Consider the following 20,713-nt stretch of genomic DNA (forward strand, 5'->3'; position numbering starts at 1 on the left):
AGACTAGTTTGTATATAATTACACTACTTCCAGTAGTACAGGAGAGTATTAAACTAATTTCCTCACTCCTTGTCTACTCGGGGTGCTTCACCCCTGAGCCATATCCTCTGCCTTTCTTATTTTTTTATTTTTATTTTGAGACAAAGTCTTTATAACTTGCTTAGGGCCTGGATAAGTTGCTGAGGTTGGCTTTGAACTCATAATTCTGCCTCAGCTTCCTAGCCACTGGGATCATGGGCATGTGCCACTGTGCCTGGCTCAGTCTCTTAATTTTTTTAGGTTCAGCATTTTTTTACATATTGCTGCAGGAGTTCCATTTATGCATGCTTTGTACCCTTTTAAGAATCCACAGTGCTTTATACAATAACTTTCTGTCATTGCTTTTTTCCTCTGCGTTTCTCACTGGAACTCCATGAACTCTAGCACAACTAAACAACTTTCCACTCTTTACATGTACCAGAGCTTTCAAAACCGTTCTTTTGGACAGGCTATTACTTTTGTCTAAAATTCCCTATCTTCATTCTCTGCCTATAAACTATTCATTGACCTTTCAGAGTCATATTGAAGGTCACTTTCTCTGTAAACTCCCCTTCCCCCAAATTAACTTTTATCTAAGGGAAAGATGAGAGGTAAATATTTTCTTCTCTCAAGGTTCAAGGTGTTTGGTTATAGAAATGTGTAGGGGTAGCATAGCTTTTGTCTAAATAGATACTTATTTATAATAATTAAATTTATTTTCAACAATTAAAATAAACTTGAATATTTGCTATAAAGCTAAAATTTAAAAAATATTAATAGTACTTAAATTAACAAATAAATATCTTTTTTAGTATTTGTTTGCTAATGTATGAGGTACTTTTATTGGCTTATCAGAAACTAAGTGGAACAATCTTAATTTTATACATGAGGAAACTGAAGCTCAAAAAGATAAAACACCTAACCTACATTGATGGGGATAGCAAGTAATAGAGCCAAGATTTGAAGTCTTTAATTTAGTACTGATCTGATTACAAAGAGATGCCCAAATAGGAATTGCCATTGTTTATTCCCTGTTGAGTCTCTTGGTATCGAAGCTTTTTCGTTTTTCCAAAGAGGACAATATCATATCAAATTTGATAATGGGTCAGTGCTGTTAAAGTTTCTTCAGTGAATATTTTGGGTAGTAGAGTTCTCTAAGGAGTTATATCCTTTGAAACTGTGAGTTGTAATCCTTCAACTCTTCTCTCAAAGGCCTATTGTGTATACCAGACTAGAGAGTAACAGTGTATTTAAGGAATGCAGAGCACTGTGACCCACATGATGCCTGGCATACCTATGCGTGTAACTTTCACTTTGGTAATCATTTGATCAGAGAGAGTTAATCATTAGATGATTATATTTTTTTGTTTACCTACTATATAGTAGTATAGGAAATTTTTTGAAAAGGTGATCACTTGCTCTTACAGTTTATTGTCTAATGAAGAATGACTCCTAAATAAGAAGCTACAATTCAGTGTAATTAGTTGCTACTCATGAAATGGGTCTCATGAAATCATGACATACAACCTCACTATATGTTGTATGCAGAAGGTGTATTTAAAAATAAAATAATTCAAATGTGAATTGAAAAAGTCTAAAAAAGGACTACAAAGGAAAATGAAGATAAATGAATGAATATAGACAAAGTAGATAAAACCAAGTCTAGAGGAATTTGAGAGCCTTTGTAGAGAAAGTAGACTTTCAGATGACTCTGAAAGACCGATAAGTATTTTTATTGACAAAAGAATGCAGATAGGGAATTTTAGGAAAAGGAAATATAAAACAATAGTTTTGAAAGGCTATGGTACATATAAAGAGTGAAAGCAGTTTGATTGGACTGGAGTTCATGGAGTTTCTTTTTTTTTTTTTTTTTGGAGTTCATGGAGTTTCATATGAGGAACTGGTGGGGAAAAAATGTGAAAGAATGTTGGGTCTAGGTTATGAACGTTATTGAATTATGCTGAGTGTTTAGCCTTCATCCTGAGTTAACCAACAGTTAAGCAAGGGTGTGAGAGTATTCTCTTCATGTGCTGAAAGGATAATTCTTGGTAGTATGAAGGGTGTTCAAGGAAAGAAAACCTGAAGGAAGTGAGACCAGTAAATACATTATTGTAATAGTTGAAGCAAAGATGATGATGATAAGGTAAGGCAATGCCAGTCTGTATAAATGGAAGGAGTTAAATTTGAGAGACATTTTAGTAATAGAGTATAAATTGCTCAGAGACTGTTGCTCTGAATTTAGGAACCTTTTTTAGCCATTCATAAACTGTATAATCCTAATCTAGGCAAATTAGCTACTCTGACCTTGTTAGCCATCAGTGACAGATAATAATCTGTTTTAATGGGACTGATATAAATAATTAATAAAATAAATATTTAGAAGTATTGAAATAACAAAACCTTTATACACATGTTATTATGACTTAGAATTAAGGGAAATAAAAGAATCATATATGGGATTGAGGTTTATTAGATGGATTGGTGGTGGGGAAAACAGTGATTTTGATGTAGCTTTTGAATTTAAGCTACATTTGAGATTGGGATCCTTAGGAGGCATTTGGAAAACAGATTGAAACTTAAAGAGACTTAGAGAACAAGAGCTTTGAAACAAAGCGAGGTTAGGTTACACAGGAACCCTACATGGACTCCCTTGTCTCCCTTGTCTCCTTGACAGTGTCCTGCACGTCTCTCAGATTCAGAGAATGAAGAACCTTCTGGAGGCCAGATGATCCAGACACATCGCTCGGCATTTGTTTCCAAGAACAACTCCTACTCCTTAGCTTTCCTGGCAGGGTAAGAAACTGATACTGAATTCAGTCAGGATTCTTCCATTTTGGGGTGTGAGACAAAAGGAACTGGGAGAGCAAATGTATTTGTTGTAGCTATTTTGTGGGGAGGTGGAAGGGGTAAAAAGAGGTGGGAATTGGATTTTTAAATATGAATCAGAAAGGGTCAATCTGAATTTTCAAAGAAAAATAATATTTACCCATTTATCACATCTTTAAGGTAGAATTACGCTAATTTCTCCTGCAAAGTTTAAATCTTTTATCCTGGGAAAATACAATAACAAAATCTTATTCACTCTGAAAATAGCCATGGATTCTCCCTCTGAACTTAAAAAACTCAGTAGGAAATGAATTCAGAGTTGATTTTATTTTTCAATTTCTAGGTCTAACTGTATTTTCATGGATTTCAAGAAAGTGGACTGAAAAGTTTTAAGACGCTTATTAAAACCTCTTGATCCTTTAGATTTCGCAGGTCCTAGGGAGAAACTGAATGGATGCTGGATGCTAGATGCTGGAGGGATAATGAAGGGCTAGATGGAAAGGATGGAAGGAAGTAATCATTTATTCAGTAGATGTTTTGGAAACAGCAGATACTATGTGCCATACTCTGTTTTAAAAAAGGAAATGCAAAGGCACAATCTTTAGTTTGTTGTCTTTTTTTTTTGTTTAAAGCTAGCATTGCTTACCTTCATCCCTAGGGTTCAGCTCCTCCTTCCTATCAGCACAATGTAGTAGCTCTCTCTTTCTTGCTACCTCTGTGGACACACAACTGGACCCTTTCTATCCTAAAAATTTTACTGCTAGTCACTCACAAATAAGACATTAAAAAGCTACCAAAGTTTAAGAATTTTATGGAATGCTTACTACCATGATCTGTGATGTAGTATATATTTCTGAACATTTTGTGGATGTTCTTTTGGAGCAATTTAATTTTTCTCTTTTGAAGATTTCCAAGTATAAATTCACCAGATCTCTCTTTCTCTGAGATGCCTCCCCTTCTCTAGGTAATGGCAGCTCCTTCTCCATGAAGGCCTCTCCCAGAATATTTATTCACTTGTTTGACATTTGTTTAATGGGCACTGTTACCATAACCATTTAGGCTTAATTGATATAATCTGGACCTAGTAGGTGGGTAAGCCAGCATCCTTTCCATATGTGATGAAGATGGGACTTTAACATTGTGTGTATGAGCTAAACTATAGATGCCCTCCAAAGTTAAAAAACTGAAGATTGCTTGACTACAAATTGTCACTTACTGATTATGAATATCCCCCCCACCGTTTATAACAGGCATGTCTTAATGATTATAAAAGGGGTCTGCTGAAAAGTGAAGAAAAGCAAATCATTCATTTCAATCAAGTCAAAATAAATTCTCTTTGAAGCTAATAAATGTCGCCTTATGAAACCTGTGACTAATATCTTGTAATTTGAAATAACTTAGAAAAGATAAATTTATATTAAAATCCAAATATTATACTGAGGTAAAACCATCTCAGTTATTTGAGTAGATATTTGAATGGGTTAATTATTTATCTGTATTTCCTGTCTCTACCCTTGTACTCTTGTAATTCATTCTTTTAAAGGGTGGTAGCAAATTGATATGTCATTACGTAAAATGCTTTGCAGAGTCTTCTCTAAAGGGTAAAATTGTAAAGCCTACTCAGAGGAGTGTGCTTTTGATTATGTGTGTCTCTGGAATATCTGTCATATATCTTCTTTTGCTTCTTTTAGCCCTTACCGAATATCATTGAGCCAGTTAATAAAGGAAGATATTCACTTTTGACTTTAAGAAAGTTTGTGATCAGTATTATACATATATATGGAATTGTTAGTGCTGACATTTCTGGATTCAGAATTCATTTTCTTCCATATGTTCAGGTTGGGTTGAGTTCAATTGGGTCCTTTCTGCCTGTTGACATCCTCAGGAAAAATCATTAGAGTCTGTCTTCCCAGTGCCATCATATCTTCTCCTACAGAACCTGAATAGCTATGAAGCTTCTCCTCAGAGGACTGAGCTTTGAAACAACTGATGAGAGTCTGAGGAGCTATTGTGAGTAAGGGAGAATACTCAAAGACTGTGTGGTAATGTGAGATCCATCCCAGTGCCATCATATCTTCTCCTACAGAACCTGAATAGCTATGAAGCTTCTCCTCAGAGGACTGAGCTTTGAAACAATTGATGAGAGTCTGAGGAGCTATTGTGAGTAAGGGAGAATACTCAAAGACTGTGTGGTAATGTGAGATCCAAACACCAAGTGCTTTAGGGGTTTGGGATTTGTCACTCAGATACTGTGGAAGAGATGGATGCATAAGGTATATGGAAAAGATTAGAACTAAAGAGGGCTGTCTCAAGAGAAGACCAGGTGCCCACTTGGCTGTGGAGATCTTTCTTGGTAGCATTAAAGAAGATGCAGAAGAAAATCACCTGAGAAATTATTTTGAACTGTTTGGGAAATTGAAGTGATTGAAATCATGACTGACCAAGGCAGTGGCAAGAAGGGGGAGCCTTGCTTTTGTAACCTTTGATGGTGGATAAGATTGTCATTTAGAAACATCATACTGTGAATCGCCACATCTATGAGTAGAGGAACACCCTGTCAAAGGAAGAGATGATGAGTGCTTTGTCAAGTCAAAGAGGTTGAAGTCATTCTAGAAACTTTGGTGATGGCTGTGGAGGTGGTTTTATTGATAATGACAACTTGGTTTTGAGGAAATTGCAGTGATCCTGTGGCTTTGGTGACAGCCATGGTGGTGGTGTATATAATGTCAGTGGAGGTGGCTACAGTGAATTTGGTAACGATAGAAGCAATTTTGGAGCTGGTGGTAGCTACCGTGATTTGGTAGTTAACAACAATCAGTCTGAATTTTGGACCCATGAGGGAGGAAACTTTGACTGCAGAAGCTCTAGCCTCTATTGTGGTGGAGGCCAAAAAGTACTTTGTCAAATCCTGAAACCAACGTGGCTGTAGCAGTTTCAGCAACCGCAGTAGCCATCCATGGTAGTGGCAGAAAGTCTTAATTTTTCTGACTCAAAGCTTAGGCGGAGAGGAGAGCCAGAGAAGTGACAGGGAAGCAAGAGTTTACAGCCAGTTGTTCAACTCAGCCAGGCACCATGGTGGTAGGTCTTAACTGCTACTAGGAAGACACGTTTTAGACAAAACTCATGTGTGTAGGCAAATAACCTTCAAGGACTGTGTTTAGGACTAATTGTATAACAGATTATTTTAGTTTCTGTTCTGTGGAACATGTAAAGCTTTCCAGCAAAGGGTTTTGATGTAGGGTTTTTTTGGCACCCTTGCTGTTGATTGCTAAATTTAATATCCTGATTATATGCTGAATAAATATGGCTTTAAAAAAATAGCTGAATTTAGTTGGTAGAGTTATCCTTTAGTGAAATAGTTTGCTGATGTCATAGAAACTTTAGGTGGGAAAATCAATTATGGTAATACTATAAATTGTATCTCTTATTTATAATGTACTTTTTCCTTAGATAAGAAAATGTTAAGTTTCAGCTACAAATTATTTTTAGGAGAACAATATGGAATTGTTAGTGCTGACAAGAAAATCCAGCATTATAGACATATTTAAAAATAATTCAATTGGTGGTGGTTATACAATAATGTAATTATAACTTTAAAATAGTTAAAACGGTAAATTTTATGTGTATTTTACCACAATAAAAGTTAAGCACTGTTCATAGTTTTTAATATTTCAAATATATTTTTTCTGTTAAGCAACAACCAAAGAATAAGTTTTCTCTGCAAGTTTTTTTTCTGAAAAGAGATCATATGTAAAAAACTTAAGTTTTTAATAAGTGTATTTGAATCAAATGAATCTGCCATTTAAAAGAATTTTTTTTATAGTTGTAAATGGACAGAATGCCTTTATTTGTTTATTTAGTGCTCTACACTAAGGTACAGCCCCAATCCCTACCATCTGTTTTCATACCTACTTTATGAACTTTTCTTAAGCATAAAAGCATGAGGGTAATAGTGAATAGGCATGAATGATAGGAATATTATTTTGAAAAAGTACATCAGTAGATTCTGGCTGTGAGTCTTGCCAGCAGATCAGCTAATTTTTACTTTAAAAATTCAAAGAGGGCTTTGTAGTCACTTGATAAAGTTCTGTAGCCCTTTGAAAAGGAAACTTATTTTAAATAGGCCAGTAGAATTATAGTTAATCCAGGATCAATTCTAGGTTAATCTCAAAATATTTGTTAGTTGAAAAAATTAATTTGAATAGTAAATGGTTTATAATTGTAAAATTAAATTTTCATTTTAGCTAACTGAAAACTGGTTTAGCTTATTAAGTCATTTCAAAAAATTTATTTCCCTTCTTGCCTCATTCCTATCTTCTCAACCAGAATCAAACTAAAACCAAGAGGGCAAATTCTTCTTAAGGCTCAGCCTGGAAAATCTTTTTGAGTTACTGTTTTTCTATTCCACAAGAGCTCCATATCCAGTTGCATTTTTCTCATTGCTTTGGCTGTCAATTTAGTATTGGGATTAGTTCAATCACTGTGGCTTTCCAACATGGCCTGCAATTTTTTAAAAAATGTATTTTTTTATGTACCCTTTTTATATTTGCTAAGTGGTCTCTGTTACTCCACTGAGATTTAGTCTTTATAGATCTTTTACTTTAAATAAATTCAAATTGTTCTTGGAAATATGGTGTAACCATAAAAAGAAATATAGTCAAATCTGCCATCTTCTTTCTAGTTTGAAAAACAAGTGATACAGTAATGACAATACTGCCACACAAAAAGTGTATCATAAGTAAATGGTACCTAGCAAGATTTCTGGCACATGATAAACCTTTAGTATTATTGCTGGTGCTGCTGCTATTTTTTGAAAAATGGATTCATGACATATCAAAAAGGATCTGACATATAAACTTTTTCAACCTTTTTTTGTAGTTATGAATGGACAGAATGCCTTTATTTTGTTTTTATTTTTTATTCGGTGCTAAGAATCGTGCTTCGTGCCTCACACATGCTAGGCAAGCACTTTGCCACTGAGCTACAGCCCCAGCCCTTATCAACCCCTTTTTTGTTGTTTGTTTTAGATGGGAAGACTAAAGCCCAAAGAGAGAACATGGTTTGCCAATCTTAGACTGCTGGAATAGTAGGAAACTGAGTTAAAACTGAGGCTTCTTGTTGTTGAGTGTCCTTTCCACTGCACTCCATTGTGCCCAAACCTTCTTGTGTAGGTCCCTGTGCTGCCTCTGCTTATCTCCCCAACTAATCTTTAAACTCTTTGCAGGCAGAACAACATCTTTTCCATCATTATAATTCCAGTATTAGTATAGTGGCTGGCATATAGTTGGGATCCTCAGAAATATTGTGGAATGTTTGAGTGAGCTAGGCCTTGAGTTTCTGGGACTTTGTCAGAACTGATTGTCAAAGTTGTAGCATAGGGCTTCTAGGAGGAGAGCTCTGGGAACATGGAAAGATAGATTGGCTAGTGGCTGTTTTCTAGATTCAGTTTTATAGGAGTAATATGGGATGGGAGGGGGAGTCTAGTGACCACATTGATAAAACTTTTATATTGTGAAGTTGCTTATAGCCTTCTAATGCATTAGCAGTGGTTTTGATGATACTTTATAGTCTTATAAAAATGATTTGTATTCCACTTAGCAGAAATTAACTATAGCTGTACCATTTTGTTTTCTAATATCTATATACTCTAAGCCTGAGCCTGTGCTTCACAGTGTGGCAATATGAGAGCTGGAGGAGCTGTACTTTCTATAAATTGTGTGTATAAGGAGAAAAACAGAGACTGAGAATCTTAGTGATACCAAATGCATGCCCATTCAGTGTTGAAGTGCATTAAAATATGCACACCCTCTTGGAAGTATATCTTGCTTCCTTAAAATGAACAAATGGAATACAGAAACTCTCAGGTAGCACAAAACAAGCAGATGTGGAAGTGGTATGATTTTGAAGAACCATCTGTAGAATTGATAAAAGCAAGCAAAGCCAGAGTTGGTAAGGGTATGTTGGCCTAGGGGAGGTTATGGAAGATGGACCCTGAATGAAATCCGTTGACTTTCTGTCTCATTTATGTAAAATGTAGGTTGTTGTGACCTACCTGCAAGCTAAGTTGATGGTTTTATTCAGTGATTTCTTTCTTGTCATCTCCAAAATCAAAATGTCTATAGGTAACTGTTTTGGTCAGTTTTTTTCACTTCTGTGACCAAAAGACCTGATAAGAATAATTAGAGAGGGCAAGTTCATTTTGGGACTCAGTTGTTTCAGAGGACTCAGTCCATAGACAGCAGACTCCATTGCTTTGTGCTCAAGGTGAAGCAGAGCATGATGGTGGAAGGGTGTGGCGTAGGAAAGCAGCTCAGAACATGACAGTTAGGAAACAGAAAGAGAGATTCTGTGTACCAGAAACAAATTATATAACCCAAAGTCATGCCTCCAGCAACCCATCTCCTCCAGCCAAACCCTACCCATTTGTTACCATCCAGTTAATTCTTTCAATTAATTAATCATTTCACCTCTGAACATTCTTGTATTGTCTCATAGATGAGCTTTTGGGAGATACTTCATATCTAAACCTTAACAGTGACTTAGAGCACAGTTTTAAAGGATGTAGGGAGTGAGGCCAGGGTATGAATAAATCCTTTTGCATTATGCTAGGAATTTTGAAATAGAGCTATAAAAACACAGAGTTTTTCGGTCCACAAGGAGAATGCAGTAGACCCTCTGCCCTTGCCTGCTGGGGATAAATCCCAAGATCCCCAGTAGATGCTTAAAACTGTGGATAGTACTGAATGCTATATATGCTGTTTTTCTTTTCTATACATAACATACCTATGATAAAGCTTAAATTAGACACAGCAAAAGATTAACAAAAATAACAATAAAATAAACAATTAGCAATATACTATAATAAGAGTTACGTGAATGTGGTCTCTGTCTCTCAAAGCATCTTATTATACTATTTACTTTCATTCTTCTCATGATGATGTGAGACGAGCAATGCCTACGTGACAACACAGAATGAGATGAATGGCACAGGCATTATGATGTGCATTGGGGTAGTGCATAACAGTTTTTTGAACACAAGCGCTGTTTTACCCCAGTAGTCAATCTGATAACCAAGACAGCTACAAAGTGACTTATAGGAAGTTTTTTAGTCACTTCTTTCACTGCTGTGACTAAAAACCTGACAAGAATAATTGTAGAGAAGGAAAAATTTATTTTGAAGCTCACAATTTCTGAGGTCTCAGTCCATAGACAGCAAGCTTTATTCCTTGGGGCTTGAGGTGAGGCAGATCATGGCAGAAGAGTTTGGTGGAGAAAAGTGGCTAAGGACATGACATTCAACAAGCAGAGAAAGAACTGTGGTCAACAAGGACAAATATAAACTCCAAAGGCATGCAACCTCTTCCAGTCACACTCCACCTACCTAAGGTCACCACCAAATTAATCCCTACCAGGGATTAATGCACTGATTAGGTTAAACCTCTTATAACCGTATTAAACATTCTTATATTATCTCACCCATAAGTTTTTTGGGGAATACCTAATATCTAAACCATAACAGGAGGATAATATATACAGCATGAATATGCTAACCAGTGGGACAATTCATATCCCAGGTGGTATGGAGCTAGAGGGCATGAGATTTTTAACAAAATCTTAAATTGCTGCCACTAGAATGGCAGCAATTTAAAATTTACTGTTTTTTCTTGGAATTTTCTATTTATTATTTTTGGACCTCAGTTGACCACATTGTAATTGAAACCTTGGAAAGCAAAGCCATGGATAAGGGGGGACTACTATATTAGTGCATTTCCAGAATAGGCAAATTTATATGTTATAAAATAGATTAACGATTGCTTAAGGTTGGAGGAGGGGAATTTGGGGGCAATAATTAAAGGTTATAGGCTTTCTTTTTGAGGTCAGGGAAATATTTTCAGATTGTTGTGATTGTTAAAAGAATTCTATGGAAGGGCTGGGGTTGTAGCTCAGTGGCAGAGCACTTACCTAGTATGTGTGAGGCACTGGGTTCAATCCGCAGCACGACATAAAAATAAATAAAATAAAGGTATTGTATCCATTTACAACTAAAAAAATTAAAAAAAATAACTCTATGGAGATACTAAAAACCATTTAATTGTACACTTGTAAGAAAAAATGGTAATATGGACAAAGTAGGTAAACCAGATGATATATATACAGGGAAGGATTATAACAGAATCTCACCCATTTCTGGGTACGTGGCAGAAATGGGTGAGATTCTGTTATAATCCTATAATATAACACATGTTCATTTGTGTGTATGTGTCCCCTCAAGATATGATTAAGAAGCTAATGTAGCATAAGTATGTGAGAGACAGAGTAATAAATAGACAATCAAGAGCATAAGCCAAATTTTATATCATGTATTATCATTTGAAACCCTTTTAACAGTGTTTTATAACTACTAAAACTTCTAGCTTTCCAGATGAATGTTTATACTGACTGGTCCTCTTTTCTTTGTAAGTCAGACTTATTGAAATTGAGGGGCTTTTTTAGCCTCACTAAACATCCCAGAAAACCATCTTGGAACTGGGCACAGTGTCACATGCCTGTAGTCCCAATGGCTCAGGAGGCTGAGGCAGGAGGATTGTAAGTTCAAAACTAGCCTCAGAAAAAAGTGAGGTGCTAAGCAACTCAGTGAGACCCTGTCTCTATAAAATACAAAATAGGGCTGGGGATGTGACTCAGTGGTTGAGTGTCCCCGAGTTCAATCCCTGGTACCCCTCAAAAAAAAAAAAATAGAAAACCCTCTTGGCCTCTTAGCAGTGGAAATTTTAAGCCAGTTGACTTTCCTACAGTGCTGCTTTTTCTTATTTATGACTCATTTTGTGTTCAAATAGAAAGAGCTTTCCTAGATGTGTTTGGTCTGTTCTATGACAGAGCAGAGTAAAAATGTTAGGTCAGTGTGCTGTGGCAGTAAGAACACAGGACTTAGAATCAGAGAGATATTGTGGGTTTAAATATTTGTTTCAGTTATGTGTGTACTAAAGGGAAGATTATGTCTCTCATTTTCCTTTCTATAAATTGGGGATGATAATACCTATCCCATAGAGTTTCAGTATGGATTAAATGCAGTACAATATATTTAAAACACTTAGCAACGTGCCTGACAGATAACAGGGTCTGATTAATGTTAAAGTATTTCCCAAGGGGAGAGAGACATTTCTGCACATATTTTTACTCATTTATAAGAAATTTATTGAGTATATTTATTGTGAATATATTTTGGGTTTAGGGATACAAAATGAATGTACATAAATGACAGAGTAGTAGTTATTGTTCTTTTATGTGTGTGGTGCTGAGGATTGAACCCAGGGCCTTGTGCATGCAAGGCAAGAACTCTACCAACTGAACTATATCTCCGGCCCTTCCTCAGTTTTTAGTGAGGCTGTTATTTGAATTCTTTGAATCCTAGGAAAATTGAGTTTACTCTTCTTGACTATTTGAGCCAGCATTTTGAAGATTCTGATCTAACCAAATGCTCCAACAATAATAGTATTAATAGTTATAATATTACAAATAATATACTGATGTTACCTGTAAAATATGTTTCTGTTTTATATAGTGTTTCTACATTCTTTATTTTTGAGAGTTTTAGTGTCAGAATTCACAACCCCATATCTGTAGAAGTACTTCTTGGGTTTCAGAGCAGTGCCATGGTAATACCTCTTTCTTACCCTATAATTCTCTTATCTGTATTTTAAAAGATACTATGTGGGGCTGGGGTCATGGCTCAGTGGTAGATCGCTTACCTCACACAATCAAGGCCCTGGGTTCAATCTTCAGTAGAAGGAAGGAAGGAAGGAAGGAAGGAAGGGAGGGAGGGAGGAAGGAAGGAAGGAAGGAAGGAAGGAAGGAAGGAAGGAATTGTGTCTAACTACCACTATAAAAATATATATAAATTTTTTAATATTTATTTTTTAGTTGTAGTTGGAAACAACACCTTTATTTCATTTATTTATTTTTTTATGTGGTGCTGAAGATCGAACCCAGGGTCTTGCACATGTAAGGCAAGCATTCTACCGCTGAACCACAATCCCAGCCCCATAAAAATTTTTTTTAAAAAAGATACTTTGCTTGGTGATATTAACAAAAATGACAGAATAGAGAACTCCAGAAGCCTATCCCTTTGGCAGAAACAGTCAAAATTAACTTTTGTGGGACTCTTGAAATTAATCAAAAGTTGATAGCAAATAAGTCATGTTTAAGCAAAAAATGCAGATCTTGGCATTTTGACATTTAAAGGATAGATCTTATAAAATCAGTTTTTAAAATATTAGTAAACAAGCAAACAACAACAGCATACAGCAACAACAAACTCAGGGAAGGGGAAAGAGTCTGATTTTCATAGTTGCCATGTTATGATGTAGTCATGCAATGTACAGTTGACATTTTAGTCAACAATGGACCACATGTATGACTGTATTTTCCATATAGCCCTAGGTTTGTATTAGGCTATATACCATCTAGATTTGGGTAAGCACACTCATGATGTTTTGCAGTGATGAAATTGCATAATAATACATTTCTCAGATTATACCCCTGTCATTAAATAATGCATAACTATTCAAAATATTAATGAGGCATGATAAGAAAAATGTGTGGCTCATATGTAGACCAAAAAATGGATAGAAACACTTCCTGAAGGAAGCCCAGGTATTTGATTTTCCAATACAGACTTTAGATTGTATGCTCAAATGCTAAAGGAACTCATGAACAAAGAACTAAAGAAAACTCTGAGAGCAATAGAGAATTTCAAACTATAAAAATGAACCAAATACAAATTCGGGACATGAAAAGTACAATAACAGAGTAGATTTGAGCAAGCAAAAGTTCAATAAACATGAAGATAGGTCAATTGAGATGGTCTGGTCTGAGAAACAGAAAGAAAAATGAATGAATAAAAATGAACAGAGCTTAAGAAATCTGAGGAATACCATTAAGTATACCAATACACACAAAATGGGATTCCCGGAAGGAAAAGAGAGAAAAAGAAGCAAAAGAATACTTGAAGAAATAATGACCAAACACTTACAGATTTGATAAAAGACATAGATCTACACATCCAAGAAGCTCAAAGACCCCTAAAGTAGGATAAAGACATTTACATCAACACACATCATAATCAAACTGTTGAAAGCCAAACAGAATCCTGGAAACAGCAAGAGAGAAACAAATCGCCACCTATTAGTGAGCTTCAATAAGCTAAACAGCAGATTTCTCACCAGAAACTGTGGATGCAAAAAGGCAGTGGTATGACATCTTTAAAGGACTGAAAGAAAAAATGTCAACCAAGAATTCTGTATTCAGACTAACTATCCTTCAAATTTAAGAAGAAATAGCTAGATATGGTAGTACATGCTTCTAATTCCAGCTACTAAGGAGACTGAAGTAGAAATATTGCAAGTTTGGGACCAGCCTGAGCAACTTAGCAGGATCCTGTCACAAATAAAAAGGGTTGGGGGTATAGTTTAGTGGAGAGCATTTGCCTAGTGTATGTGAGGCCCTGGGCTCATTCCCTAGTACCAGACCCCCCCAAAAAAATTAAGGAAAAATTAAAATATTTCCAAATAAACAAAAATTGAGAGATTGTCATGAGTAGACTTGCCTACAAGAAATACAAAAGGAAATCCTTCAGTGAAATATTATAAATATATTAATCTACTGGCTTAAAATTTCCACTGCTAAGAGGCCAAGAGGGTTTTCTTTTTTTTTTTTTACAATTGAACTCAGGGGCACTCAACTACTGAGCCACATCCCCAGCCCTGTTTTGTATTTAATTTAGATATAGGGTTTCCCTGAGTTGCTTAGTGCTTCGCTGTTGCTGAGGCTGGCTTTAAACTTGAGATCCTCCTGCTTCAGCCTCCCGAGCTGCTAGGATTACAGGCATGTGTCACTACACCTGGCAGTATGTAACTTTAAAAAAAAAATACTATTATTGGCTGGTCTTAATGTCTTTCTTCTTTCTGTGTCAGTACTGCCTGTAGCAAGATGTTTTTAGGAAATGCCAAAGTTGGGCTCCCAACCTCTAACTTCAAAGTCACAACTGTTATCCCAGATGGTCAGTTCAAAGATATCAATCAAATTGGTGTGATAGTGCACATCTATAATTCCAGGAATGGCTGAGGTAGGAGGATCAGAAGTTTGAGGCCAACCTTGGCAATTTACTGAGATCTATCTCAAAATAAAATATAGAAAGAAGTAAAAGCACCCTCATTTCCGTCCCCAGTTCTCCAATCCTCCCCCCACTAGGAAGGAAGGAAAGAAGGAAGGAAGGAGGGAGGGAGGGAGGGAGGGAAGGGGGGAAGGAGGAAAAACAAGAGAAAGATGTCAGCCACTGGAGGTGTAGCTCAGTGGTAGAGCATTTGCCTAGCATTTTCAGTCCTCGGCATCCCCAAAACAACAACACACCATCCCCAGGATATCAGCCTAACTACAGAGCAAAGTATGGTGTATGTTTTACACTCTTGACTTCACCTGTGTATACCTCCCACTGATCATTAGTTTCAATGATAGGGCAGGTGAATTTAAGAAACTCAGCTTTTAAGTAATTATTGTTTCTGTGAATTCTCATCTCTAACATCTGGTCTGCTTTTAACACACCCAAGCAAGAAACAAGGAGGACTGAGACCAATGAATATTCCCATAGTATCAGACACAAAATGCACTCTTGTTCAAGATTATGGGGTTTTTAGAAGCTGATGAAGGCATCTCATTCAGGTGCCTCTTTGACATTGATAATAAGGATATTCTTTAGCAGATCAATGTAAATGACTTTCATGTGGACCACTCTGTGGATAAGACTCAGGCTTTCCAGTTCACTGACAAATATGAGAAAGTGTACCTGGCTAGCTGAAAGCCTAGCAGTGATATCAATCAAGCCGGATGACCAAAAGAGCAAAGAATATTTCTCCAAGCAGAAGTGAGTGCTAGATTATTTTAGTGCCAGGCTGCAGTGGGTGGCCAAAGGAACAAAAAACCCTTTTGTACTTTGTTCATGTTTAAAACACAAGATGCAGTGAGGATCAAAACATGCCTTTTCTACAGGGATTGGGAGGCCAGATTTTTTTCCATTGGTGGGAATAGCCTGAGCTGTGTTGTGGAGCAAGCCATCTGATGTGTAGGTTGTACAAGTAGTGGGGCATCAACCCAATGATTTTTTGTACTATCGTATATTTGAACTGAGGGGGGGGAAAGACAACTGCAAATGCATAAATAGTGATTATAGTGTTTTTTTATTGGTTGTTCAAAACATTACAAAGCTCTTGACATATCATATTTCATACATTAGATTCAAGTGGGTTTTGAACTCCCATTTTTACCCTAAATTCAGATTGCAGAATCACATCGGTTACACATCCACATTTTTACATAATGCCATATTAGTAACTGTTGTATTCTGCTACCTTTCCTATCCTCTATTATCCCCCTGATTATAGTGTTGATAGGTACAGGTTATAAGTTGGTGGCAATAACAACATGAAGAAGGCATAGTTCTGTAGGAGCAAAGTTTTTGTGTACTATTGAAACCAAATTAGTATTCAAGATAGATTGTTATAAATTAAGATGTTAATTATAGTTCCCAAGAAAATATAAAAGCATTTGTAATAAAAGAAAGAATCAAAATGGTACATTAGGAAATAATCTAACAAAAAAGAAGGCACTAATGGAGGAATTCAGGAACAAAAAAGTATAATAACAAACAGACATGAGGGATTGGCTAGTGCTTGCCTAGTATGTATAAGGCCCTGAGTTTGGTCCACAACACAAAAAGAAAAATGCAAAATAACAGAATGGGAGAAGCCCTTCCTTATCAGTAATTGTGTTAAATGTAAATTGAATAACTTCACCAATTAGGAGGCAGAGATATAAGGAGGAAATGTTTATTGAGCTCATAATTTCAGAGGTTCAGAGATTTCTTTCCTCCCCACTACCCCTTCTTTTCTCATTCTCTCCCCCTTACCTCTACCTCTCTCTTCCTTCCTTCAGTCTCTCTGTCCATCCTTCCTTCCACTGGAGGATTGAGCCCAGAGGTACTCTACTCTGGAGCTACATCCCTAGCCCCTTTGTTTAATTTTTAATTTTGAGACAGGGTCTTGCTAAGTTGCTGAGGCTAGCCTTGAATTTGCTATCCTTGTTCCTCAATCTCTGAGTCACTGGGATTATAGGGGTGTGCTATGGTTTCAGAGGTTTCAGTCTGTGGTTTGGCCCTGTTCCTTGGATGCATCACAGAAAACTCAGTTGCATTTCTATACACTAGCAGTGAACAATCCAAAACTGTAATTAAAAATATAATTTTAGTATCAAAAAAGTAGAATGTTTGCAAATAAGCTTAACCATGGAATTGCAAGACTTGAACATTAAAAACTACAAAACATTGTTGAAAGAATGTAAGATGTAAATGAAGGGAAAGACCTCCTGTGTTCATGGATTGGTATATTTAATTCTTTCAAGATGGCAGCACTCCCCAAAACGTTTTACAGATTCAATGTGATGTGTATTAAAATTCTGATGGGCTTTTTTTTTTCCAGAAATCAGTAAACTAATGCTTAAATTTATGTATGAAATTTGCATGGATCCCAAATATGCAAAGTGATCTTGAAAAAGGTAGAAGACGCATACTATTTTATTTCAAAATTCACTGCATAGTGGTAACAGTCAAAACAGTGTGACACTAGAATAAGGGTAGACATATAGATTAATGGAATCAAATTGAATCTGGAAATAAATTATATATTTGTGGTCAATTGATTATCAGCAAGGATGGCAAGACCATTCATTGGGGAGTAGAAATAGCTTTTCACATATGGTGCTGGGACAACTGGATATCAACATTCTAAAGAATGAAATTGGACTACAACCTTGCACCATAGACAAAAAGGAATTCAAGATAGATCAAAGACCTAAATATAAGAGCTAAAACTCGATAAAACTCTTAAGAGAAAATACCTGGAGAGGTTAGCTGTATGTGTTATCTGTGTCTTTTTTGTAGCTTTTATAGTGTAGTAGATTTCAGTGATTCATGCTCCTCTGGGTCAAGATTATCTTCTTATCAACCTCTATTTTTTTGTATAGAATTGGTGCTCTGTAAAGTGTGTTAACCAAATGAATGGAAGAGACAGTGATAATATGTGCTGTACTAAGGTTTACCAAAAAGATTTTTGAAACTCTTTGGGTGTCCTCAGTGTGTGCTTGGTCACTGTAAGTGTGAGTTTGGGTCTTTTCTTTCACCACAGTGAAGTTCAGGAGGCATGTGAACAGGTTCTCCCAGCTACTATTAGTTGTCATTTGTGTACCCAATAGCTTGGACATGGAACCAGTGGCTTTTACCTTCTTACCTTTAACAAGATAGACTCATAAATTATATTAAGTTCTTAAAAATTATATTAATTTAGTTCTTAATTATGGAGTATTTGAAACTTAAGGTTAGGTCCATCCTCAGCTGGAACATCTTTTTGATGGAGTCAAGCCCAGTATCTGCTGGGACAGCAATCAGTCTGATTATAAAAATTACAAAGATATTTCTTACATTGATCAGAAAATCTCTTCTTCATATTGTGTACTTGATTTTCCATGGGATTTTCACCAAAAACTCATATGTTTGAAATAATGCTGCCTGTCTCAAGCTCTATATCCCTTTCTCCTGACCAGAAATATATATTTCACCATAGTATTTTAATATGTCATCCAGTGTACTTTTTCGTTGCTTACACAGCTGGCAGTTAGTGTGACTTCTAGGAATGCAAATGAATTTTAATATTTTTCTAAGTGAAATACCTATCAGGCTGACTTCTAAGCAGCTGCCTTCATAGGATGACATTGAAAATTTCCATCTGCTTCAAATGTACCTTCCATTAGTAGTACAATTTTCATATTAGTCATTTGGGTTGGGTTAAGTGTTGAACTTGGTTACGCATGGCCCTCCCTTTCTCTTGACAATATCATGTGGCCATGAGACATAGGATGGGAGGATTTTTAATGGAAGGAACATCACAGAGATGTTGGAATAGAAGCCATTGTGGGTAGGTGTAGCTGACTTTGACTAGAGATGCAAGAGAGGAGAGGAACTCTATATAGAGTTATCCCTTACTTCCTTCATAAGTTTTTCCTGAGCTAATCCTGACATAGTAAAAAATTTAAAAGCAGATATTTTGCTACATAAGATGCAATTCATTCCAAAGCTGAATAGAGTCACTTGAGGAGACAATTTGTATTTTGGGATCATCTCTTGACTTACAGCAAACACTTATCCAACAGAATGCACATGCTACAGAAAGACTTTTCCAACTTTGTTCTTACTCCATCATAGGTTATTAATAACCTTCTCTTTAATGCCATTTCTGCCCCTCAAGCATACTTTTTCCTCTGTGTGTGCCCGTTTACTGTATTGTATTCCCTTATTTAATCATCTGCCCCACTGAACTTTGATTCTTTGAAGTTTTAGACTGTGACTTGTTATTTTCTGTATTCCCAGTGCCTGGATAGTGCTCATCAGTGCCTGGCATATAGTAAGTATATGACAAAAGCTTGATGAGCAACATATTAGGGAGGAGTTGGAGAAGGTAAGCAATTATAGTCTGTGGGGCAGGTGACAGTTACTTGAAAGTGATTCTAAGAGTAAAATTCATATATAGTGCTGGGTATGAAGGTAGACCCCACTCTCACATTATATACAAAATTTAGTGTTGTAGACTTCAGTATACAATACAGGTACTGTGGAGTTTGATTTGTATTGTAAAGTCATGATGTAATATATAAGAGAATAATAATCCGTTCTTAGCCAGGTGTAGTGGTACACACCTGTAATTGCAATTACACTGGAAGCTGAGGCAGGAGAATTGCAAATCTGAGGGCCTATCTGGGCGATTTAGAGACTGTCTCAGAATTTAAAAACAAACAAACAAAAAAGCGCTGGAGATGTAGCTCAGTCATAGAGAGCCCTTGCCTAACATGTGTGAGGCTATGGGGTTCAGTCCCTAATGCTACAAAAAAGAAAGGAAGGAAGGAAGGAAATAAGAAAGAAAATCATGTGTTCTTGAAGTCTCTTAAGTCACTAGAAAGCTCAATGTAAAAGGGTTAAGGGAGGGACTACATTTAATTTTGACTCCCTACATAAAAATATAGTGTGCCGCTCTGCATTTTTAGAAATATTTCAATATTTCTATCATGGCTGATTTAGATTACTTGACAAGGGGTTTGGGTCTAATAAAAAGAAACTTTGTTTGTAAAGGTGGTTTAATGCTGAATGTAGTATGTTAAGGAAAGTATCCCTACATGTCTCTAAAATAGCCATTGGTCTTGCCTCATTTAGGCAGGGTCTAATTTAGAAACAAAAGCTTGAACCAGATGTACTCTGTGGAGCATTCCTTCTCTTTTGATAGGTTTGTTCTTGGAATGTGTTTTGTTAATAAATTAACTCATTTTCTATTGTAGCTGCCCAAGAGATTTGTCTTTCTTGGTGAGTGGTTTAGAATGCACAAAAGAGCTTGTCATCTTTTTTCCTAAGCTAGTGTGAACTAATTTTCACTTTTTGTCTTTTCTTTATTTTCTTAGAAAGCTAAACTCCAAGGTGCAGAGGAGTCAGAGCTGTAGTGACACAGCTCAGGATAGAGTGAAGAACAGACTCAGAGCAGCTCCAACCATCAAAGCCAAGGTACAATCACAGCCACAGGCTGTTGAGGCTCTCTAGTCCTTCTCTGTAGCATCCTCTGCATGTGGAAGAAACAATTTCTTTGAGAATAGGCAGAATGGGGAATGGGTCCCAGGCATATTATATTAGTTATGTTGGAAACTTCTATACACAGATGTGAAAGAAGGTTTCAATTAATAGCCACATGAGTGATATCAGAACCATTAGGGAAGCATTTTAAAA

At 36.3% G+C, this 20,713-nt stretch overlaps 1 protein-coding gene across 1 annotated transcript in view; it reads left to right on the top strand.

The window, feature by feature from the left end:
• The window catches only part of Rnf169 (ring finger protein 169), a 99,111-nt gene that overhangs the window by 68,811 nt on the left and 9,587 nt on the right, over positions 1-20,713 (top strand). Inside the window, exons 4-5 of the mRNA XM_021725168.3 lie at positions 2,693-2,811; positions 20,395-20,494. Of these exons, the coding sequence (XP_021580843.2) occupies positions 2,693-2,811; positions 20,395-20,494 (219 nt within the window). The remainder of the gene's footprint in view (positions 1-2,692; positions 2,812-20,394; positions 20,495-20,713) is intronic.

This window comes from Ictidomys tridecemlineatus, chromosome 4 (assembly GCF_052094955.1).
Source record: "Ictidomys tridecemlineatus isolate mIctTri1 chromosome 4, mIctTri1.hap1, whole genome shotgun sequence".
Taxonomy (NCBI): domain Eukaryota; kingdom Metazoa; phylum Chordata; class Mammalia; order Rodentia; family Sciuridae; genus Ictidomys; species Ictidomys tridecemlineatus.